The sequence below is a fragment of the Nannobrachium achirus genome, assembly GCF_963921795.1.
Source record: "Nannobrachium achirus genome assembly, chromosome: 16".
NCBI classification, from domain to species: Eukaryota; Metazoa; Chordata; class Actinopteri; order Myctophiformes; family Myctophidae; genus Nannobrachium; species Nannobrachium achirus.
The window spans coordinates 53,874,330-53,898,372 of NC_137823.1; the positions used below are offsets into that span (position 1 = coordinate 53,874,330).

The window sequence follows — 24,043 nt, forward strand, 5'->3', positions numbered from 1 at the left end:
GCAGCCGTGCTCGTGACACCCTCCTCACATGTCCCTTGCTGGAGGTGGGCCCCTCTGTTCAGGGAAATGGAATGGGGAGGGAGGGGTGGGAGCCTCAGGGTGCTTATGAAGTGGGTGTGTAGCCTTTCAAGTCTCAAAGTTCTGAGGGGAGGCCCGGCCAGACCCCCGTGACCCAGGCTGGGGAAAGCAGGTAAAAGGTGAGCGAGGTACAGGGCAAGAGTCATTATTATACACTCCATTATATATGATAGAGCAGGGGTCTTAAACGTTTTCAGGCCAAGGACCCCTTAGTTGAGAGAGAGATGGGAAGCAGGGACCCTAACTCTAACCCTAACCCTAACCCTAACCTCAGTAAACCTAACTAAATTCGGACTAATGAACCTTCGGACTAATGAACCTTCAGACTTATTAGTCCAGTAAAAATAAAGCTGAGGTTGGAAGAAATTGTGTTATTTAGTTTTTCAACTGATTCTGACAGGAAATTAGGTCTACTAGCCAGGATAAAAAATCTACCATAATCTGCTCACTGCAAATACCCACAGTGGCCAAATCAAGTTGGGCTCCCATCGACTTTCTATACAGGATGAAAATACCCAGAAAGAAATCTGCTTTAAGTAGGATTTGAGGGGTCTAACTAGGGGTTTGTCATGATGCTGAATCCATTGCAAGCATTTGTTTTGCACAAAAAACATTCATTGGCCCCAGAAAACGCCCAAAAAACTGATGAAAAGTGACGACTCATCACTTTTCATCACTAAACCATCATTTTCTGGGGCTATTTTTAGCCCAAGGAATGTTTTTTATGCAAAACAAATGCTTGCAATGGATTCAGCATCATGACAAACCCCTAGTTAGACCCCTCACATCCTACTTAAAGCAGATTTCTTTCTGGGTATTTTCCTCCAGTATAGAAAGTCGATGGGAGCCCAACTTGATTTGGCCACTGTGGGTATTTGCAGTGAGCAGATTATGGTAGATTTTTTATCCTGGCTAGTAGACCTAATTCCCTGTCAGAATCAGTTGAGAAACTAAATAACACAATTTTTTCCAACCTGAGTGGATTTTTTTCCTAGAATTACTAGACTATATGGGCAGTCCCCAGACCCCAGAACCTTTTCAGAGATTCCATAGTTTCATCAGTGTATTTTGGATTCATGTCAATTTGTATTTTTCAGATATTTAACCACTTGTACCGTCAATACTTAATAAACTTGACCTTTCACTATCTGTACTTAGTCTGCTCTTTTTCCCCTCTACACCAAACCTCTTTGCCAAAAATAGCCGATCTACAAGCTCACAATGCCTCGCGCTGCGTGGCTAAAGTTCTCAGAACATGGACGCTAGGGTTCAAGTGGTTAATATAATATAAACGTTTCTATGACTCAAGGATTTGGAGGATCCCCTGCAGTAACTCTGGGGACCTCCTAGGGGTCCTGGACCCCCCTGTTGAAGACCCTTGCGATAGAGGAAACCACTCCAATGGTCCAAGAGCCCTGTTGGAACCGTAACCACATAGGAGTGCTATACCACTATAAACCACTATATCTGCTTGCACCCCGGCCATCTAAACTCTCTCTTTAGCCTCCAAGAGCAATATGGCCTGGTTCCAGCTAGGGCTGTCACAATTATTACATAATCGTCTAATCGTGATTATTTGACATTATCGCAATTATTTTGTCATAATCGTCATAATCGTGAATGTTGAAAAATGTCCGAAATAGTGGAAATAGCAGATCTACAAGCTCACAACGCGTCGCATCGCGACGCGTTGTGAGCTTGTAGATCGGCTATTTCCACTATCAAAGTTATTTTTTAAGTATTAAGTTGTCAAATATGTCAGTAATTTCTTTGTATATGTAGGTTATGTGTCATATCTGCCATGTGCAACTTCAAAGCCTAATAGCCAAACAGAAATGTAATTATCAACGACAAAAACACAATTAAATCGTTAATCGCCAATTATTTGAGTGACAATTAATCGTCATGTAAAATGTCATATCGTGACAGCCCTAGAACTTCCAGCCCATAGACCCGCCCACTCTCAGAGTGGACTGTTTCTCTGGTCTGGAACTGTGTTCATAATAAGTGATTTCTGGAGCCGAAATGACGGCTCCTCCAATTAGCGCAGGGGGTGGGGGACTGGGGGTGGGTTTAACAAATAACCAATCTGTGCCGTCAAAGTCCCTCCCCTCCAGAAATCGCTCAAACAGGGCACAATGTCAGACTAAAGCTTCAGCTGAGTCTGAAATCAGGCTAAGAGCAATACAAAGTTAGCTGGTTTGCTCGTTGGCTTTTGCTCTGCGTGAGGTCAGGTTTAGTGGTGGTGATGCAAAAGGCATGTCAGTGATAGCAGTTATTGATTGCCAACTCCACGCCTGCACACACACTCAGCTTGAGGGATACTTGATAAATCCCTGATGTTGCCGTTTTAAAGCCATGTTTTGAGCGACACCCAGAGGTGTGGGAAGAAGAAGGCCCGCGGAGGAGGGCACGGACTCATGAAGGAACCCAGTCACCCCGGCCACCACAGGCCACAAGACTCTTGAACTTGTAACTGACACCGACAGCCACATCCCACACACACACACACACACACACACACACACACACACACACACACACACACACACACACTGTCTCCCGCTCTCTCTCTCTCTCTCTCTCTCACACACACACTTACCGACATAGCCAACAGCCACACACCCTCATACTCACATGCGGTGTGTTTATTTAATATTGCATTGTTTACTTTACCCATAAGGCTGCAACCAATTTATTCACCTGTGCCGTGTGTGTGTGTGTGTGTGTGTGTGTGTGTGTGTGTGTGTGTGTGTGTGTGTGTGTGTGTGTGTGTGTGTGTGTGTGTGTGTGTGTGTGTGTGTGTGTGCGTGCGTGTGCGTGTGCGTGTGCGTGTGTGTGTGTGTGTGTGTGTCAGATATGACACCATGTTAGCCTACCTTGACCTGAATGAGTTATGTAACATTACATAACCTGTCTGTCAACCATTGATCAAGGATCACAACCAGTTCTTTCGATTTTGGATGCTGATTGTTTTGGCCTCCCAGATTACATCTGAGATACAAACGACAAACGTGAGAGAGAAGTATGAAAGACATGCTTTTTTAATTGGACCCTATTTAGATTATTATATGGCCTCCAGTTTTGCTAGAACGTTATCTGAGCGCAAAGCTCTGTGCGCGATGCAAAGGGGTTGTAAAATAAATTAGACCAATCGATCAGTGTATTAGATGTGCATAAGCTATGCGTTGCTATTTAAATTATGTATTAGAGGAGACAAAAACGAATTTCTGGAAATGTTGGTAAATTGGTAAAATAGTCATATTTACTTTATGTACAATTGTTCAAATCTAATGGTAGATTAAATTGTATAATAGTACAATGTAATCTACCAATCCACACAGATGTGGTTATTATGAGACAAGAGCTGAAAATAGATTATCTACAAATTCACAATGCATGCGATGCGTTGAGTGGGATTGTAGATCTGCTATTACGAGCGAGCAAAACCACCAGCATCGCACAGGAGAGAGTATAAAATTAGGCGTTACATAATAATGGTCCCGCTGAAGGTCTCGTGCTAAAAGCGTACTACTGTAAACCTCCGCGGCACGACACACTATCTTTAGATAGGCTAATGCTTGTTGCTAAAGTAAATCCTCTGCTAGCCATCCAGGTTGTGGGTGGTGTGACCAGGGGCGTCACAAGGGGTAGGAAAGTGGGACTGAGTTACCAGGGCCCAAGGTGGAGGGGCCCTAGTAACTTTAGCTATTGAAAAATAGCAGATATACAAGCTCACAGCGCGGCACCGAGTGCCGCGCTGCGAGCTTGTAGATCTGCTATTTTTGAAAAGTCGTGAAAATTTGCGCAAATCTTTGAATATATGTATTTTTTAAGTGAACATTTGTAACTCAAATTTTGCTTCTGGGGGGGTCCCTGTAACTAAATATTTTGAGATGGGGGGTCCTTCACATGAAAAAGTTTGAGCATCACTGACATGAAAACATAGGTTTCTTGGCACAAATTTTCACGATTTTTCAAAAATAGCAGATCTACAAGCTCGCAGCGCGGCACAAAGTGCCGCGCTGTGTATCTGCTATTTTTCAATAGTTAACATTCATGGGGGGCCCCGCAGTGAATCCTTGTACCCAGGGCCCAGAATTTGGTGTGACGCCCCTGGGTGTGACAGACCCTGCGTAGGCCAAGTTCGACAGCAAGGGGCTTTTAATGAATGAATGAACTCAGCATACTGGGGGGACAGCGGGACCTTTGTTCAAAATTGGTCCATCATGTCTTAGGGATGTAGACATCATGTGTTTCTCTTTCTCAAGAAGGATTATATTGTTTTTGTTTTCTAGACAGAGATATGAGGACATAAACATTGCCTAATAGCATACATGGGCCGCATATGCACACCTCATAATGGCAGAGATAAACAATATAACAATATATATTTATATATATATATTTTATGCCATTACCAAAGGTGAATGCACTTCTTCACACCTGTAAACTCTTGACAACGGGTAAAACTGGTCCTCTGACAATGTGTATTGGATTGGTATTGCATAACGGGCAGAGGAGAATGTGACTGAGCTAATGTATCATTGAAATAATCATGAGTAATACATAGGCCTACATAAATGGTTAATGTGTACCGTTCGTCTCTAGTTATCGCCATTGATCATTATGTGACCCAAAAGGCCTTTATATTGGCCTGGCTATGCAGCTTTTCACATAAGTAATTATTTTTTCAACGAGGCGTGATCGGTCAGGTAGGGATGCGCTGGCAATCTGACCGGTTTCACTCAAACTGATCTTTGCACATGTCCGGCCACGACAAGCTTTTTTCTATGCAACGTGTTATACATCAGTATAGTGCGGGGGTCAGCAACCCGCGGCTCTTTAGCGCCACCCTAGTGGCTCCCTGGAGCTTTTTTCAAAAATGAAAATGGAAAAAGATGGGGGGAAAAAGTGTATTTTTTGTTTTAACGATTTTTTTATCGTCACTGTCGGGCAGAAACCTTGTATCTCCAAGTTTCAAATTGGTATGTTTTTTTTTTTTTTTTGCAAAGTAAAGCCCTGCTTCATCATACAAGACTGACGCACAAAAGTAGTGAAAACAGCAGATTGGCTGTTTTCACTATTTTAGTTCACTATTTTACAAAATGAAGTTTTGGACATACAAGGTTTCCACCCGACAACGACGATATATAAGGCTTTTATAATTTTTTTGCGGCTCCAGACAGATTTGTTTTTAGTTTTTTTGGTCCAATATGGCTCTTTCAACATTTTGGGTTGCCGACCCCTGGTATAGTGCGACCTCAGGGATCCAAGTGAGAAGGCAGGCGTTGTGTTGCTCCCCGTGTTGAAAAGACCTTTGTCTGTGTTCATGGGTCGGCATTGCCCTGCTACTGTATGTATTTGTAAACCCGACAGGCAGGGACGTGCTGGCCATTGGGAAAAGCGGGACAATTCCCGAACGGCCGGCTCATTCCCGGCCGGTCCAGGCCGGCCATTAGGAAAAAAATACAAATAAAATGTCGGCCTTCGTTCCATTTTGGTGGCTGGGCGGCCAACAAAGTAAATCGTCACTGTCGGGCAGAAACCTTGTATCTTTCAAATTTGTAAATTTCTTCGCAAAGCAAAGCCCTGCTTTATCATAGAAGGTTGCACAAAAGCAGTGAAAACAGCAGATCTACAAGCACACAACGCCTCGCGTTGCGAGGCGTTGTGTGCTTGTAGATCGGCTGTTTTCACTAGTTTAAATCATTTTTAAAATGATAAATACAAAACAAACGGTTTTGGACATACAAGGTTTCCACCCGACAACGACGAAATATAACTCATGTACAGTAATTGGCCCACTGGCTTGTCACTTGCAATGAGGGCCTCTACAACTCTTTTTCCCGGGCTGAATCAGGGGCCCAGCACGTCCCTGCCGACAGGTGTGATTCAGGGACAGGTCCGTCCATTGAGCTTGAAATCGACCTTCGACATTGTTTTTGTATTTCATTATTCCCCTGAAAGGAGTCTTGTTTTCCCCTATGGTTCACCGCAAACAATGGCTTTTGTGCAGGAGAGTAACTGACCTAAAGAAAGGAATTAGCCAATTTACTATTTTTTTTCCCTTGCTCCCATAGTACAGAATAGTTATTCATAGGATCATCACGTGCTTTCATAAATAAAATCCACCGGATGTTATTTAGGCTTCCTTAGCTTTGTTCCAGGTTGACCAGTCTGCACTGCGCAGCCGTAGCTGCAGCAATTGTGTCCAACTTGACAAAGAATTTACACTAATAATGTGGCCAAACACTTTACCAAAAAGTTGAATAAAACTTCAAGTTGTGAATGTATTTTATTCTTAAACATGGAATATCAGTTTCTCTTTTGACCCTTACTGTGTTTGCTTAATGTTGTACAAAACACATTAGCTCCTCGTTCTTCAAGGAGATTAGCACCACATTGCATTGATACTTTGTTCGATGTTAACATTGCATTTGAAGGCAGTCCAAACGGTCTTTCACCAGGATACATATACTGCATGGCTGGGCCAGTGCTGTTCGCAAACCAAGAACAGCCGCAATGATAGACTCATTTTATGGATCATTTTAATATGGATCCTACGGTCAGCCAATTACCCCATCTGTTGCTGCTTGTCCCCCTGCCTCCAAGAGACATGCTCTGTGTTTTCTGGCCCACGTCAGCTATTCTTCCCCAGCACTTTGATCACTGAGCAAACATGGCCATATTCTGGTTGTGTTTGCAGAGGGTGTTGGCCCCGGCCGCTCTCCCACGTGGTTGCTGGGGATGAAATGATTACTAATGTGCTCTTGCTGTCAGTTATATGGCAGAGCGGTGTGTGTGTGTGTGTGTGTGTGTGTGTGTGTGTGTGTGTGTGTGTGTGTGTGTGTGTGTGTGTGTGTGTGTGTGTGTGTGTGTGTGTGTGTGTGTGTCTGCTTGTGTGCAGGGATGTGCAGAGAATGTTAGAGAGGCAGGGGCTGACATTTCTAAAAGGGCCTTTTGGTGAATGCTTGATTTCTATACAATCACATTTCTTGATTTCAACATGAGATGCTGCATAGTTCAGGAGAGTTTGGACAAGGAAATTATCTTGAATGCTGCCTCAGGTTTAGCATGGAAAGAGGGCATTTGCATGTCTTTCACCATAGTGAAAAAGGCATTTGTGGTCTGGAGATGGATAAAAGGGAAGCGGCTCGAGCCTCCTTTGATGTCTATGTGTGCACGTGACTGCTTGCTTGCGTGCGTGCGTGCACGCGTGCGTGCGTCTGTGTGTTACGAAGAGAGACAGAGAGAGAGAGAGAGAGCTTAAGACCGGCTTAGAAAATCAAACAGATGCATTCACTCTGCCACTAGACACAGCGATTGTTGATCTTTGTTATGTTACACCTGCAGCAACGGCGCAGTGCAGTGAATAATATGTGCATTACTGTAATCCATTGCAGGCCCTCGTGTTGTTGTTTCTTTTTTACCCTCAGTGGCATTCTGGTTCTGCTCTGACGCACGAGCGCATATCCACCCCGCTGGATCCTGCGCTCTAACTAATCCTCCTTGAAGCGGCCGCAAGCCAAGCAAAGGGTCTACTCTCTATACCAAAGACACAGCTTCTATAGCCTCGTCAGCACTATTGGACACTGAACAACAGCAAATGGTCGCCGCTGCTGTGCAGATTGCTTGCTTAGCCAATTGCTGTAGCTTTGTTCACTCAGTGTTGGGGAGGGGAGGCAGGGGGAAAAAAAAGAGCTTGGCATGCATCTCCTCACAGACAGAGCTGTAGTGTTTCTCTCTTAACTACTTGCAGGTTGTAACCCACAAACATGGCAGAGGGCTGTCCATTGATCAAGCCCTCTGCTCAGTTGATGTTGCTAGTAGGGCTGCAACTATCGATTATTTTCTTAGCGATTAGAATATTGATCACTGCTCTGAATAATCGAAAAATCAAGAAGCGTTTATTTTATTTTAAACATCGTCGTTGTCAGGTGAAAACCCTCTATGTCCAAAACTGTTCGTTTTGCATTTATCATTTTAAAAATGATTTAAACTAGTGAAAACAGACGATCTACAAGCACACAACACCTCGCACCGCGAGGCGTTGTGTGCTTGTAGATCGGCTCTTTTCACTACTTTTGTGCAACGGCCTTGTATGATGAAGCAGGGCTTTACTTTTCGAAAGAACGTACACATTTGAAACTTGGAGATACAAGGATTCCACCCGACAACGACGATATGCAGAATAAATGCACACACTGTTATGCAGAATGACCCACAGTGGGAGCAGTGAAGACGGTCAGGGTCTTGCTCCAAGAACAGGACACGAGATTTCTGATGCACACCTTTTAGGTGTGGGAAACAAACCTGTGACCTTTCAGTCACTCCAGCCCAGAGGCCATTCTGCAACCTGATCCCACTCCAAGTACAGTTATTAGGCTGTCGCTCTGTTCAACACCGAATACTAGCACTGACATTGCATGATTCTCCAAACTCTCATTAGTCGGCCACGAGGAGCAGAAGCTCCATGCTGTTTTCTTTTAGGTTTTCGGGCTCCCATAGAGCCTTTCTGTAAGTCAGTCTGTGTAGTACGGTATGTCGGATCAGGGTGAGATACAAAACCCTTTTCATCCCAAACCCCTATAGTTATATTAGCCCAAATAGGATATTTTCTGGCCTACCCAAAGCTGGAGTCCATTCCCAGTTTTCTGATACGTGGACTGAATTGTTAATTAACCCCACCATACAAAGACCTTTGCCTGCATGGTTTTCAGATTAAGCCTGGGTTCTAAGCCTCAACTAACAATCAACTAGAGATCCCCTCTCTTTTAAGCTTGGGGTTAAAAGAAAATGCTGGTGGTCTGGCTTTTTTAGCCCATTGACTGCAACTCATGGTATACATTTTCCAACGCTTACCATGGTTTGTTTGATTCAAGGAAGCCATGAGATTACATTCATTCTAGAGTGAATTTTCTTTAACTTTTTTTCTTCTGTTTCTTTTATTTTTCGCTGGATGTAGTCATTATGCCAATACCCATGTGTCACTGCTATCCCCAACTGTTGTCTTGGGAAGGGTGAAGACAATGTAGATGTGTCTCACTCTCCTCAGATACACTTGAAGTCGCCAGACACTTTCACTTCACTGTTCGGAGTTTCACCTTGAGGACGCAACGCATGCAGAGGAACATACGCTATCTCTTCCCGTTTCACTCCCTGCTGAACAGACACTCCAAGCCAACCTGTAGTTTGCCCTCCCCTAAAGTGACCTCTGGCACGTGTCGTGCACACGGCTAGTTGTGTTCATGGGAGTGCCCCGGCCAAGCCGATTCAAACCCCACCCCAGTCTACACGGTCGTGGGCAAGAACTTTACCCCTATGCCATGCACCACCCGGATGCCCAAGTTTGGTAACTATTTATTGAGTTTCTAGAAATGTAAATGTGTGCCAAACCATCCACTGGAAAATGGTCTATGTTTATTTATGACATATGGCGACATTTCTCCAACTTTGCGTTGGTCCGACTTACAAACCCTATCCCTAACACTAACCGCACGCGTAGCCACGTAGTCGGAGTAATTCGATGTCGGTGGACCTGTGAATGTGAAATTACGTTTATTGACACTGGTGTGCTCCTTTAAGTTTAAGGTTACATTCCAGGAACCCACTAATGCTGTGTGATGCTCAGTGACCTGAAAGGAAGATTTGGACGTTGAGTGGCCTCTTTAGAGGGTGGACGGGCAGGGTTCTGGCCAGAGCCTGGCTTAGCTGTGAATATCTGGAACCTCTCCAAATGCAGCGCTTTCCCTCTTAAAACAAAAAGAAAACGTGACCCATTTCCCTCAAAACGGGGACAAACAGCCTGTTCTGTTTCCCCGCTGTTGTCGCTATTCTTGTGCTCCCTTTAGCTTCAAGTGTTATGCCGCTGATTTGCATATGTTAATACATATTATATTTCTTTTCTTGGGGGTGGGTTTATAAAACAGAACTCTATTTAGTTTAGTTTACCTAAACTAGGCTTGAAGGTTGGTTTATAATATGAAAGGAGGGCTGCAAAACAACTATCGATTGATTTCTTTGTCAGAATTTAATTGATTACTCAATTAATCAATTAATCGCAAATTATTATTATTATTTGAAGAAAAAAAAGGATCAGTGAATCAATGGAAAAAATCTAATTGGTTATTTATAATTAACTGAATTCTAAGCCCTTTGTCATAATATAGTGTCCCACAAAATACTGAAAATATCAGCTATTCTTGGTACTTTTAATACAATTGTAATCTATTAGTTAGATTAACTGTTGCACCCTAATAACAAGTACAATAGAAATGTACATTTATTGGGTCCCTTTTATCAGCAAACTTAGCTTCTTCTTTGCAACAGTGGAGTCTGTTCTCCTCTATGGCAGTGAATGCTGGACCCTGAAGCCAACCCTGCAGAAGTCTCTAAATGGGTGCTACACTAGAATGTTGCGTGCAGTACTCAACATCAACAGGAGCGCACATGTTACCAACAGGAGCCTGTATGAGGGAATACCAAGGGTAAGCGAGAAAATTGCCACCAGAAGAATGAGACTAGCAGGACACTGCCAAAGACACCAGGAGCTTCCAGCCAGCAAATTGGTACTGTGGGAGCCAACACATGGGCACCGGTCGCGAGGACGTCCCACAAGAACATACGTGGACATACTCAAGGAAGACGTAGGGACACAGAACACCAATGAGCTGGCCAGATGTATGGAGAACCGAGATGACTGGAAACAACGATGGAGGGCTCGTCTGAGGACGACCTAGATAGATAGATAGATAGCATGGAGCAGGAGAGAATGTCAGAGGGCCACAGTTGCCTCAAAGTGAGCTTAAGAGAATTCCATTGTGCCTCCCTCCTGTCTCACGTGGTTAAAGGCCCACGTTTTGAACATTATTGTGTAAATTAGGGTATTACTCAAATAGCTTCATTTATAGATAAAATATGCTATTTGGAACTACCCCATCTCACAGATCTATAAGATAAGACCTTTTGTTTATCCTGGGAGGGACATTAAGTCACCAAAAGCAGCACATCAGTTAAGATACAGTTGCATGGCAAGAAAAGTTCAGATACAGCAGGGTAAAGACATCACACACAAAAAACATCAATAATGAACAAAATATACAACAGTATATGCCCTCAACATAAGAAATAATAAGAGTACACACAGGTCTATGTTTACTGTAATGATGCCAATGTTTACAACCATTTTTACCAATGTAAACAAACCTATTACTGCCTCAAGCTACAGCAAATACAGTTTATTTGTTATACTCCTAAGAGCTACAGCAGGAACGGCGCGCACACTAAAGGTTCAGGAGCAAACTTAAAAAGAAGAAGAGCTAAGAGGCTATGTTAATTACCCGCCTAATAAATACCTTTTGTCAACAACAACTGTATCAACCAGTAATTGTTGAGGAAAACAGAATCAGCGTCACTTTGCATTATACACTAGAAGTTTAATCCATGATCTCATGGGAGAAGTCCATCAAACAGCAGGCACGTGGGTGGTCAAGTAGTTATCAAACAAAACCAGAGAGAAAACATGTAGGAGGGGAACCACTGGGGGTCACGGGACCAAGCTGTACCCAAAACAATAAAATACCAGGCCTGCGCCATGGCAGCTGGACTTTATGATATTCACATGGTAAGAAAGAAAATATCATAAGACCAATGGTAAACAGCATAACAAGGTGTAATTCTAGCCTGGTAAACCATCCCGGTCACATGAATTCACATTATCATGTATGTGTCTTCTTCTGCTGAGCGGTCTGGCCCCAAGCGCTGGTTGGGCGTTTTGCAGAAACCAAAAAGTGGAAGAGCCAATCAACGTTTGCGTTCAGGGCCCTGTCTACATGATCTACATGCTCACAACACGTCGCGTTGCGAGGCGTTGTGAGCATGTAGATCTGCGATCAACTTCCACTTTTTGGTTTCTACAAATCGGCTGCCCAGCGCTTGGTGCCAGACCGACAGAGACCGTATCTGCAGAAGACACGATAATGTGAAATCACACAACCAGGATGTTCACCAGGTTAGTGTAATTCTACCATAATCCTATAATAATACCAGAACTGCTTTTTGGGGTACCCATTTTGTTTACATTTGTATCACTGATAAGGTCTTTAAGAAGCCATCCGAATGAGCTGTGCATAAAGCTGAGTCACAAGTCCTGTGTGTGGAATTATTTTCTCCCGGGGGGACGGAATGCTATGGCTTAGGGGGGATTATGAGTATCTGATCATGGCTGTGAAGTTTGCCTATGGTGATCTCGCACTCAAGTGACCTAAACAAAGAGTCACGTAAACATGTTTACATGCAACATAACTGCTCTTCTAAATGTAGCAGCTAGACCATGACAAAGGGAGCTTCATAAAAGATCTTTTTATGCTGTACAGAGTTGCTTGGCTTCCAAATGACACTACAAATAAGAGATTATTATAATACCCATGTCGCAAACTTAAAACGATTGGCCCCTTTGAGAGGGTCCAATTGTAAAATGTGATATCTTTCAGAGTGTGTTTTGGGCTAGAGGTTCTTCTGTTGCTGGTTCATGTCACAGCTCACAGTCAGTCCTCCTCTCTTTGCAGTCATGTATAAATATATTGTGTCAAGATGATTCTGGAGTCTCTGTCATCTTGCTTGCTGTAAGGGTGGACGATTGTCTAGGGATCCCTATTAAATCAAAAGATTGTATCACCGTATCTTGCTCTCGCCCTCGACCATCGTTGATTCTATTGTAATTTATACAGTGTGCTTAGCTACAACATCATGCACCAAAAAAATCATATCTTGAATATAGTACCTTTTCCAGTCCAAAGGCCAGAGTGCTTTACTTTAACCCATTTAGGCCTAAAATTATTGAATGCTTTAACTATTAAAAAATAGCAGATATACAAGCTCACAGCGCGGCACCGAGTGCCTCGCTGCGAGCTTGTAGATCTGCTATTTTTGAAAAAGTCGTGAAAATGTGTGCAAATATTTGAATATATGTATTTTTAAAGCGAACGTTTGTAACTCAAATTTTGCTTCTGGGGGGTCCCTGGAACTAAATATTTTGAGATGGGGGTCGGTGGCCAAATAAATATCATTTTGGGGGTCCTTCAAAATGAAAAGGTTTGAGAACCACTGACATAGCAGTCTCTCAAGAACAGACTAACTGAGCTCCAGTTGAGTGAAAAGGACCTTTTCTTTGACGATGGCTGGCCAGATTGCTGACATAGAAACATAGGTTTTTTTCAAAAAACCTTAGAAGGATTCAAAAGACACTTATAGAATCGGGTAAAAATTCTAATTTTCACGATTTTTCAAAAATAGCAGATCTACTGTACAAGCTCGCAGCGCGGCACTCGGTGCCGCGCTGTGAGCTTGTATATCTGCTATTTTTCAATAGTTAAAGCATAAAATAATGATACACAAAATGTGTACCCCGTTCTGAATGGGTTAAAAACAGTTGATCTTATCCTCCGTCACTGGCGTCACTTAACTCTGGAGGCAACAATCACTGTCAAACTCAGTTAGTTGTTATATGAGTGACCAGCCCAATGGGAACAGCCAGCATTGGGCCGGTCGGTGGGTTGGGGGTTGGGGGTGGGGGGTGGGGGGTGGGGTCCGGAGCCTCGGCGTCAAGCATGGTGCCACAGAGCTGGAGGTCTGCCCCCTAAGCCCAGGGCTCATTTGCACAATGCCCCACTATAGCCCACGGATTAAGGTTGTGATTAAAAACTAACCTCAGCAACCGCCTTCCTCGTTTCGCCCAACCAAAGGCCAAATCAAACAGGCTTCATACAATCACTGTATTATTCATCCCTCACTTTGTACGTAGCGGGACCAGTGCTGTTCAAAGAGAGGGAGGTCAGAGGGCAGTGGGGCACCAGGGCGCTGGAAAGGAGAGCAGAAATGTGTATACAGAAATGAACAATACTGTATATCGTCGTTGTCAGGTGGAGACCTTGTATCTCCAAAACCATTCGATTTGTTCAAGGTTCAAGGTTGTACTTTATTGTTACGTCTTTTGTACAGGTACATAAGAGTAAAACGTATTCTTGTTTGGCTTCCTTACAGACAATGCAGTGATATATATAAGATAAAGCAGAGCAACAAAAAACAACACATCTAAAGATAAAATAATAAGTAATAAGTAATAATGACTTAAGAAAGACAGAGAGTGCAAAAGGCAAAAGAGCAAAAGAATGGAAAAAAAAGCATCCTCAGCTGTACATGTGCATAAAGTTTGGTGTATTTTATACACCAATGACATTATTTCCCCGTAGTAGCTACTATACTTTAACTTTTTGTAAACAACTTCACAGTGTGTTCTGTGTGCAACAGGTCGGTACAGGTTGTAGTTATCATTTTAAAAATTATTTAAACTAGTGAAAACAGCTGATCTACAAGCACACAACGCCTCGTGGCGCAAGGCGCTGTGTGCTTGTAGATCAGCTGTTTTCAGTTGTGTGCGACAGTCTTGTATGATGAAGCAGGGCTTTACTTTGAAACTTACATGTATTAGCACGGATCTCCATATATGGAGGTAACTGACGTCAGGGACAGAACGGCCCATACAAGGAGATAACTGTCCTGTTTGATACTCACTTCACGAAAATAGCTCCCCTATTTGGGGTCTATGGCATGGAAAGATTTGGGAAGCCCTGGTACTTGAAGCACGAGAAGTTAGAGAGGTAATTGTAATGTGCGTGAGGGTTAGGGTGCATTTGTGTGTGCTTGCGTGTGTTTGTTTGTGCGTGCGTGTGACGGAGGAACTATACGCCTGCTGCTTTATGGTACGTCTGGAAGAGAGTAGGCATCAAATGTCCATGTTTCAATTCAAGACATTGAATCATCAGAATATGCTTAACCACTTAAACCTATTTAGTTTGTTCACTGGGGTTTCCAAGAGGTCTGTTCACTCTGTTGCGATTGTAAACATTGTGAGCTTGTAGTAGAGATCTGCTATTTTTGCTACTTTTGCATGACACTGTTGTAATAGTAAGTATAACATGTCGTCTATTAAGTGTTTAAGCAGACCATTATTGGTTTTCTCTATGTATTAGACGTTTTTTTCTCGTTGATTTATTGATATATTAAAAGAAAGAAATTAGAGTAATCACTGAGAAATTAATTGATAGTTACAGCTCTACTCTACTGCAGAAAAGGACAACGTTTCTGCCTGGGTGAGTAGTTGGAGAATAGGGGTGCATCTGGCTTGGCACCACTCAAGGTAGTGGTCTCCACTCTCCAGGTCCATTTTTCCAAGACGTGGTCCAAAAGCCTCAGCCCCCTGAGTTAAGCCAAGATTGTCAAAATGTCCTTCTTTCACAAACTCAGTAGTTCCATTAACCCATTTAGGCCTAGAATTATTGAATGCTTTAACCAGTGAAAAATGTAGATCTGCTATTTTTGAAAAAGTTGTGAAAATGTGTGCAAATCTTTGGATATATGTATTTTCAAAGCGAACGTTTGTAACTCAAATTTTGCTTCTGGGGGGTCCCTGGAACTAAATATTTTGAGATGGGGGTCCGTGGCCAAATACATATCATTTTGGGGGTCCTTCACATGAAAAGGTTTGAGAACCACTGACATAGTAGTCTCTCAAGAACAGACTAACTGAGCTCCAGTTAAGTGAAAAGGACCTTTTCTTTGACGATGGCTAGCCAGATTGCTGACATAGAAACACAGGTTTTTCAAAAAATCTTAGGTTTTTCAAAAAACCTTAGAAGGATTCAAAAGACAATTATAGAATCGGATCAAAATTCTAATTTTCAAGATTTTTCTAAAATAGCAGATCTACGAGCTCGCAGCGCGGCACCGAGATCTGCTATTTTTCAATAGTTAAAACATAAAATAATAATACACAATAATGTGTACCCATTCTAAATGGGTTTTAACAAAGAGTGATAGCTGCAGTAAACTGCAGCCGGTTCTCAGGCACTACACACACAATGGTATAGTCTGAGATTGTGCCACAGTAGCTGTGCCTTTTATTCTGGCCATGTAATCGCCAGGGATCATTTATTCCTGGGACAGCAGATGAAGTTAACGAATGACATTATCAACTAACATTACCTGGTTGAATAGAAAACTAGCAGAAGCACACAGCCACATCCAGACTGTTTATTTAACTCTTTAACACTCTTTAATTGACCCTGATATATTTATTCATTTAAATTTGTTGTCTACGTTTTTTTGATAGTTTCTTGACTGCGTGCACGTGCATGCATGTGTGCACGAGTACGTGTGTGTACAGTATGCGTTAGTAAGTCTACACATGATGTCGTTCTGGCGTGTGCAAGGGAAGTGGAAGACGGCATGAACCAAGAGACCTTCCGCGTCACTCAGCGACCATGTCGGTGATGGTCTGAAATTACAGCCTCTCCTTCTGCGCCACTGCCCCAGTTTCAAGGCTACGGTGTCTTGTCTTCACCTCTACTGTTACACGTTTCACTTCAGTGGGACTTATATCATCATGAGACAGAGTAGGTCACAACAAATGGAATCAGAATTAGTAGCCTGAACGACGCCAGAGTTTTCTTCCAGATATCGTCCCGTACAACATCGATTCAATTTAGTAAAATCCTAACTTAATTATTTGAAGATTTGTGAAAGGAGCCCAGGTGGTCCAATCATAGACGGGTCCAATCCCCTTTGTATTACATTCTTTCAGCACATATATTAAGAAAGCCACAATAAAATCTTGAGTTTTATCTGAGAGTTAAAGTTAACACAGCTTTACTGGCTGTTCTGCACACTCAGTTACCCTCAATCTCATTCACTGGTCCCGCGTAGCCAGACAACTATTCCAGATGCCAACAGGAAAGTTGGCATCTGTTCGTCATTTCCGTTCATGAAAAAAAAGGGGAAAAAAATTGTATGTTATGTATATTATGCTTAGATGACTTTGATTTATATTAGGACAAATTCGCGCGACAGAAAAAGACAAAATCGATGTGGAGGCTGCACATCCGCTTTATCGCTGGCTCGTGATCAGAGCTTCCGTGCTCCAGACTGTATGACCGAAAGCATTTCCAAATTGCGGGAGGCAACAGTCTGACTGCTAGCAAGCTAATCACATACGCCCTCAATCTAAATCTACTGTCTTTCAAGCAGAACACTCTTCATACTACACACTTAGCACAGGTTACAGCAATCTCCCTCCACCTCCCCAGCCTCCTCCTTGTGGCATTTAGTTCTTCACAATGTCCGTAAGCTAACTGTATTGATTTCTGTAGATTGTATGATGTTATAGCTGTGTATATATATCTTGAGTTATGCCCTTGAAGGGTTCAATAGTATGTCCTTGTAATAACTCTGTATCTTGGGTTCTGGTTCAGGGGGTTCATGATCTCAGATTCTGTGTAATCCTTGTGAAGATCATCTGTAGTATCACTAGAGCAGAGTCATGCCACCAAATTGAATGCAATATCATTGCAATAAATGGTTTATCTTGATGAAAGTATCTGACTGAATGTTGATAGTGAAATATATTTATTTTGAGCTACTCTCTGAGTTAGAGATGCACTGCATCAACCTGTATAAAGGAGGCATCACCTATAAACTATATGAATAGTTTTGATGTGATATTCGCTGGAGAGTATTTAGCATTTTCATATTGTTTACTCATCATACTCCTGGTGTGTAAAGTAGGACTGTTATATTGTTTATTTTCTTAATGATACGTTTTTTGATTAACCCAATAATCTAGAAGCATGTTTTAAAATGTATCCACAAGTTTCCAACGTCCCATCGTGCATTGTGCAGAAAGAAGGTGTGCGGCAGTTCCGGCGTCGCAGCCGAGTGTGATCTACAAGCTCACAACGGTTGCATCTGCCACGTGACGTGAGCTTGTATGTCTGCTGTTCTCCGGATGTGCCCCACACATAATGCTACCGTAAATTCTCACGGAAACAGGTGGATATATTTTGTAAAACTTTTTGCACAACAGTGTGTCATTCAAATAGTTAAAATAGCTGATTTATTAAAATAATATATATATTTTTTACTATTATGAAATGCCCAAAACATGGATAGATTATTTATTAGTTATTGTATTTATTTTATTATTCTTTTATATTCAATTCATTTGATTCGTCCTATTAACTGTTCTACTCCTAGTGGAAAGGCCTTAAGAATGATATGGCACAGCAGTCACGGTACAAATGGAGCCAAATGACCCTAAACCAGTTAGAGTAGGTGTGTTTCCACAGACTGTAACCAGCACCAGACACCCAAAACAACAACCATACGAAACCATAATACCACCAGAATGGCCATTAGTGTTTTTCCTAAGGATTCCAGGTCAGGTCACACACACCGTAATCACATTAGCCTGTAAGGATAGGTAGGTATACATAATTAATTTACTGGATTGGAACCTGTTTCAGCTCTGTTTCGTGCTCACTCCTTTGCCCATACCCCACACACAAACACATATGAGCACGCGCACACGCACACACAGAACTTTCCTAAAGGGCACAATTGATTATAGATTGTCTGGCACAAATGGGTTGGCAAATGACATACTGGCCAGTGACCACTGGCTGCGCTGAGTGCTGAGATGAGATCTACAAAACAATGATCTAAAACACATTGCAGATCTACAGGCTCTCGAGCTTGTAGGACAGCTATTTTAAGCAGACAGAGAGAAACATTTTGGTTGAGGTACAGTGGTATGTATGTGTAATGCTTGCCTGTGCAGAAACCTTCAGTATTGTATCTACTGTAACTACCTCACCTGGCATTGTACAGCCATTACTGAAGTCACACGTCTTCTGAATAAAGCACAACGTTTTTAAGGGGGTGTGATGTTTAGTTCTTATTAAAATAAGTGTCAAATAATTCCATATTCCTGTAGTAATTATATAGAGTGTTAAGGAGTCTCTCCGTCTCTCCATCTCTCCAACTCTTCAGTAAACAGAAAATGTACATTAACACCACCTACTCATTCTGTGCCAGATGCCAAAATGGCTCCAAGGTAGCTGTGCCGAGATTTTGTATGTTTTTCTTTACTATGCAATGAAAAAAAAAGATTTTTTTTTTATAATTTTTTTCCCCACAGAAACAGACACAGTTGTTGTGATTCAGTGGCAAAAATAATTTTGGCAATCGGACAAATGGTTCCAGAGATAGAGCTGTTTGAATGAAAAAAAGTGTCCATCCACTAGAATGGACACACATGAACACACATTTTCTCAATCAGCTAAACGAGGGAGCGAACACACAAACAGAGAAAAGCATCTCTCTGATCTCAGGTCATTTTGACATCTTTAGAAAAAAGAAAAAAAAATGTTTTTTTTTTTTTTTTTTTTTTTTCTATGTAAAAAACACAAAAACCGTCATAAGCCGTCATTGGCACACAGGGCTATTGGAAAAAAAAACCGTCATAAGCAGTCATTGGCACAGAATGAGTTAACACCACCTTTAACTTTACTGTGCTTTCAGGGTCAGTAACGTGCTGTCATAAAATAAAAGTATCAGAATACACAAAGTAGGCCAGATGTGAATGACTGTGTTTCTATGAGACAGAGACACGGACACTCAACTGCCGGTTGACCCATTAGCAGAGTTGCATTACGTTACGTTTCACTGCAAACAGCACTTTAATAGCTGGGCCATATACTGTAGTAGACCTTACATAATGGATCCTGGGTAACTTCACCATGGTTAGGGGTGTGTGTGGGGTCGTGATACTGTAGGTGTAAGAGGGTTAACGGCAATGGTGGACAGGCACGTGCACACATAGACATCAAAGGGGGCTCAAGCCCCAGCGCTTTTCTCTGTCTGTAAAAAGTGCCCTCTGTCTCCAGACCATGAATGAAGATTTTACTGTGGTGAAAGTAATGCAATATAGCCGACCTCCAAGCTTTAACATTCTCTGCACGTCTCAATTAACTAAGTGCATTTTGTAATTTGTACTTTTTGATACTTAAATATTTGTCCGGTGCTAACCGGTCCGACTCCTACATCTGGCTTTGTGTGTGTATGTATGTCCTCCTGCAAAGCCTGGCATTGGCCAAGCTTCACGGACATAATGAAATGAACCCATAAAAGACACTGCTCACTTCCCACTGGGTGTGATTTTTTTGAAAGCAGCAAGTACTCAAATACAAATTTGACTGAACAACTTCTTGTGGAGTCATATATTTGACTAGGAGTATCTATACTCAGGCAAGCAGCATACAGAGCAACGTACACATTTCGGGGTCACCTCACACTCAGGCGCCGCTCAGACAGAGATGGTCTCTAGAGAAAAATAAAATGTAAGATATGCCGTCCGAAAACGCAACAAAGTGAAACCACCTTCCAGAGTGGAAATCTTTGAAGACGCTCCGCCTTGCGTCTCCATGTGAACAGGAAAAAACGGAGGAAACGACAAAACGTGTGATGGCTCCCGTCTGCTCACGGTGCAGACTAGAGCCGAGCCACGCTGTAATGGTGAATGTAAACAACGAAGTACAACGGACCGTGCATCACTGGTCTATCTGCAGTGCGTCACCGCCACCTAGTAGCGACATGGCATGCACATTACAGCGTTTTCAATCACTTATAACGTCTCCATGTAAATGCAGAATAAAAAAGTGTTCTGATCGTCGTCATCTGAACGTGGCCTGTCAGTGTGACTTGCCAGGAAACTGTAGTTGTTTTATTTCCGTTGCCATCTATAAATAAATACTATTGTGTTTATTTATAAAGAGGTTTATTTCTTTAATCTATTTTTTGATGTAAAATAGATTAAAGGATTTTTATCTAACCTGTATTCTCTGTATGTTTTGAGTGTTTTGGGTATTAATTCAATCCGTTGATTGCAATTTTTGTATTTCATGGATGGCACTGAAGGAAGCCATTATGTATCTGTATTGTACCAACTTTGATTTTGAATGCTTCAATAGAAAATCCAAAAACTAAACTAAAATAAAATAAAATAAATACACAAAAAACTGCATTATAACTGTATGTAATAATCAAATATTTTGTGTGTTCTAGCTGTTACGAGAACTGAAGCACCCAAATGTAATCGCCCTGCAGAAAGTGTTCCTGTCCCACAGCGACAGAAAAGTGTGGCTCCTCTTCGACTATGCTGAACATGACCTGTGGGTGAGTCTCTGAGTGCACCCAGTCAGTGTGACCTATTTCTGTACCTCATGCCTTCAAATGTCTACCATCAGGGACGTGCTGGGCCCCTGATTCAGCCCGGAAAAAAAGAGTTGGAGAGGCCCTCATTGCGCGCTATAGAGAGAGATCTCTCTCTATAGCGCTGCTGCTACTCAAAGATTTGCCATTTCAGATCATGACAAGTGCCAAGCCAGTGGGCCAAGTTATATTTCGTCGTTGTCGGGTGGAAACCTTGTATGTCCAAAACCGTTTGTTTTGTATTTACCATTTAAAAAATGATTTAAACTAGTGAAAACAGCCGATCTACAAGCACACAACGCCTCGCACCGCGAGGCGTTGTGTGCTTGTAGATCTGCTGTTTTCATTACTTTTGTGCGACGGCCTTCTATGATGAAGCAGGGCTTTGCTTTGCGAAAAAATTTACAAATTTGAAACTTGGAGATACAAGGTTTCTGCCCGACAGTGACTATTTACTTTGTTGGCCGCCCAGCCCCCAAAATGGAACAAAGGTCGACATTTTATTTTTATTTTTGGAGCGTGTGCTAGCACGAGCTCCCTATACGTGGCTTTGTGTGTCCACTTGAAAAATTGTGTTGGTCAGCACGAGTTGGTCAGCACGGCGGGATCTGCGCATGTGCGACTTTTACCACGTGCACGCACGCACGCACGCACACACGCACGCACGCACACACACACACACACACACACACACACACACACACACACACACACACACACACTCAGTCAAGAGATATAGAGCAGCAGCAGCAGCTCCACACAGACACACGCAGTGAAGGGCGAACGTGAACTGAACGTCCTTTGTTTTCGCTTGATGAACGAATTGTCGAACACGATCATTCTGACGCCCGTGAACGGCGTTCGTCGGCCGTTCATGCGGCGGTCCGCGCCTCCGTGTGGTCGTCTGTCCTCTCGTCTCTCTTTTCATTCACATGCTCCAATAGTACGCACTTCAAGCAGCTCCCCGTGAACGTTCATATGCGGTGCTGTCTGCAGCTGCACTGTGAATCTCCTCCTCTCGCAAGTAAAGCCTGACTACTTTGTCATGTGTGTTGCACGGCGAAAATAGCTGATCTGCAAGCTCACAACGCACACGCTCCACTTCGAACCGAGGTTTGATTTTTTCCTAATGGCCAGCCTGGAGCGGCCGGGAATGAACCAGCCGTTTGGGAGTTGTCCCGCTTTTCCCAATGGCCAGCACGTCCCTGTCTACCATCCATATGAACACTTGAGTTCCTATTCCAAGGGGGAACATTTGGCGAAAATAGCGGATTTACAAGCTTGTAGATCGGCCACTTTCAGTGAAGAGATTTAGACACTATATTTTCGTCCATGCCTTACCATTTTGAAAAAAAAAAAAAAAAAAAAAAACATTTTACAATACTCATTGTGAGCTAGTAGATCAGCTATTTTAACTATTTAAAAATGTTTTTCAAATTTGTAAAGATGCCAAGAAGTTTAGGGATAAGCGGTAAGGCATGGACAAAAATAGGGCCGCTATTAGTGTAGACTGAGGGGGAAAAAGGAGCAGACCAAATGAAGAGCCCTGGAGGACTCCAGTCAACGAAGTATAAAAGCATGAAGGGTTTAAGTGGTTAAATGACCATCCTGGTGGTGTGGTGATGTGCTTGACATTACGGCCAACCATTTTCCAAAGTATATTGTGGTTTATCCACAAGTTTCCAACGTGCCATATGGTGCGTAGCGCAGAAGGTGTGCCGCGTGGCAGTTCCGGCGTCGCACCCGAGTGTGAGCAACGTGAGCTTGTATGTCAGCTGTTCTCTGGATGTGTCCCACACAAAATTCGGCAGTAAATTCCAGCAGAAACAGGTGGATAGAGAGAGCAAACACCAGCAGATTGTCTGAGCAGTGCTACTTCACCAATGAATATGCTATTTGGATCCATGGACATAATTGTAAGATCAAAAACAGATAGAGGTTTGGTGACTTAAGTTGTACTTCGCTTTGTGATCATTAAGTCATTACCCAATAAATACCCAAGCCACACAGCTTTGCAAAAACTAAGAGGCCTTTAATAAATAACTTGGCTTAGCCTCTACACATTTTAATTCATGTTCTCAGGGCATATAAAAACAAAGGACAGCTCACATATCACGGCTGGTGTCAGCTGCCAGGCAATCAATCATAGAAAAATAGGAGCCGCCTTAGCTCAGTGGTTTCGCTTTTGTGACACGTTGCTACACACTAGAGCAAATTAAACAAAGCAAATCATTAACAATATTTGGAAAATCATAAAAAGGGAGACACTTTTTTAGTTTTCCTGCTGTCAATTTCAGAAGAACATCCACTATGGGAGACATGTTGGTCAATAGCTATCTGCCCGCTGATAAAAACGGGCACTTGGCTTGATCACAGTCCCCAGGATTTTTCGAGTGCAGTAGATGTAATCACTGTAACGCCATGGCATGCAACAAGTTCAACCTACAACTTCAAGGACATACACTGAAATTGAACCTGTACTATAACATTATTTTTTAACCACATGAACTCTAGCATCCATCCCTATCCTGGGTATGACTTTAGTAGGCATAACATAACCATCCATCCATCCATCCATCCATCTTCAACCGCTTATCCGGAATCAGGTCGCGGGGGTAACAATTCCAACTGAGACCTCCAGATTTCCTTATCCCGAGCAACTTCCTCCACTCCCTCAAGGAGTATACCGAGGCGTTCCCAAGCCAGTTTGGAGATATAATCCCTCCATCTGGTCTTTGGTCTGCCACGGGGTCTCCTCCCAGTGGGACGCGCATCGAGGACCTTCCTAGGAAGGCGCTCGGGAGGCATCCGCACTAGATGGCTGAACCACTTAAGCTGACTCCTTTCCAAGTGTAGGTAG

The 24,043-nt window shown here is 42.7% G+C and overlaps 1 protein-coding gene across 1 annotated transcript in view; it reads left to right on the top strand.

Annotated features, from left to right (window-relative positions):
- The window catches only part of cdk19 (cyclin dependent kinase 19), a gene marked incomplete at its 3' end in the record, with an annotated part of 84,118 nt that overhangs the window by 14,298 nt on the left and 45,777 nt on the right, over positions 1-24,043 (top strand). Inside the window, exon 3 of the mRNA XM_080744550.1 lies at positions 21,037-21,147. Within this exon, the coding sequence (XP_080600676.1) occupies positions 21,037-21,147 (111 nt within the window). The remainder of the gene's footprint in view (positions 1-21,036; positions 21,148-24,043) is intronic.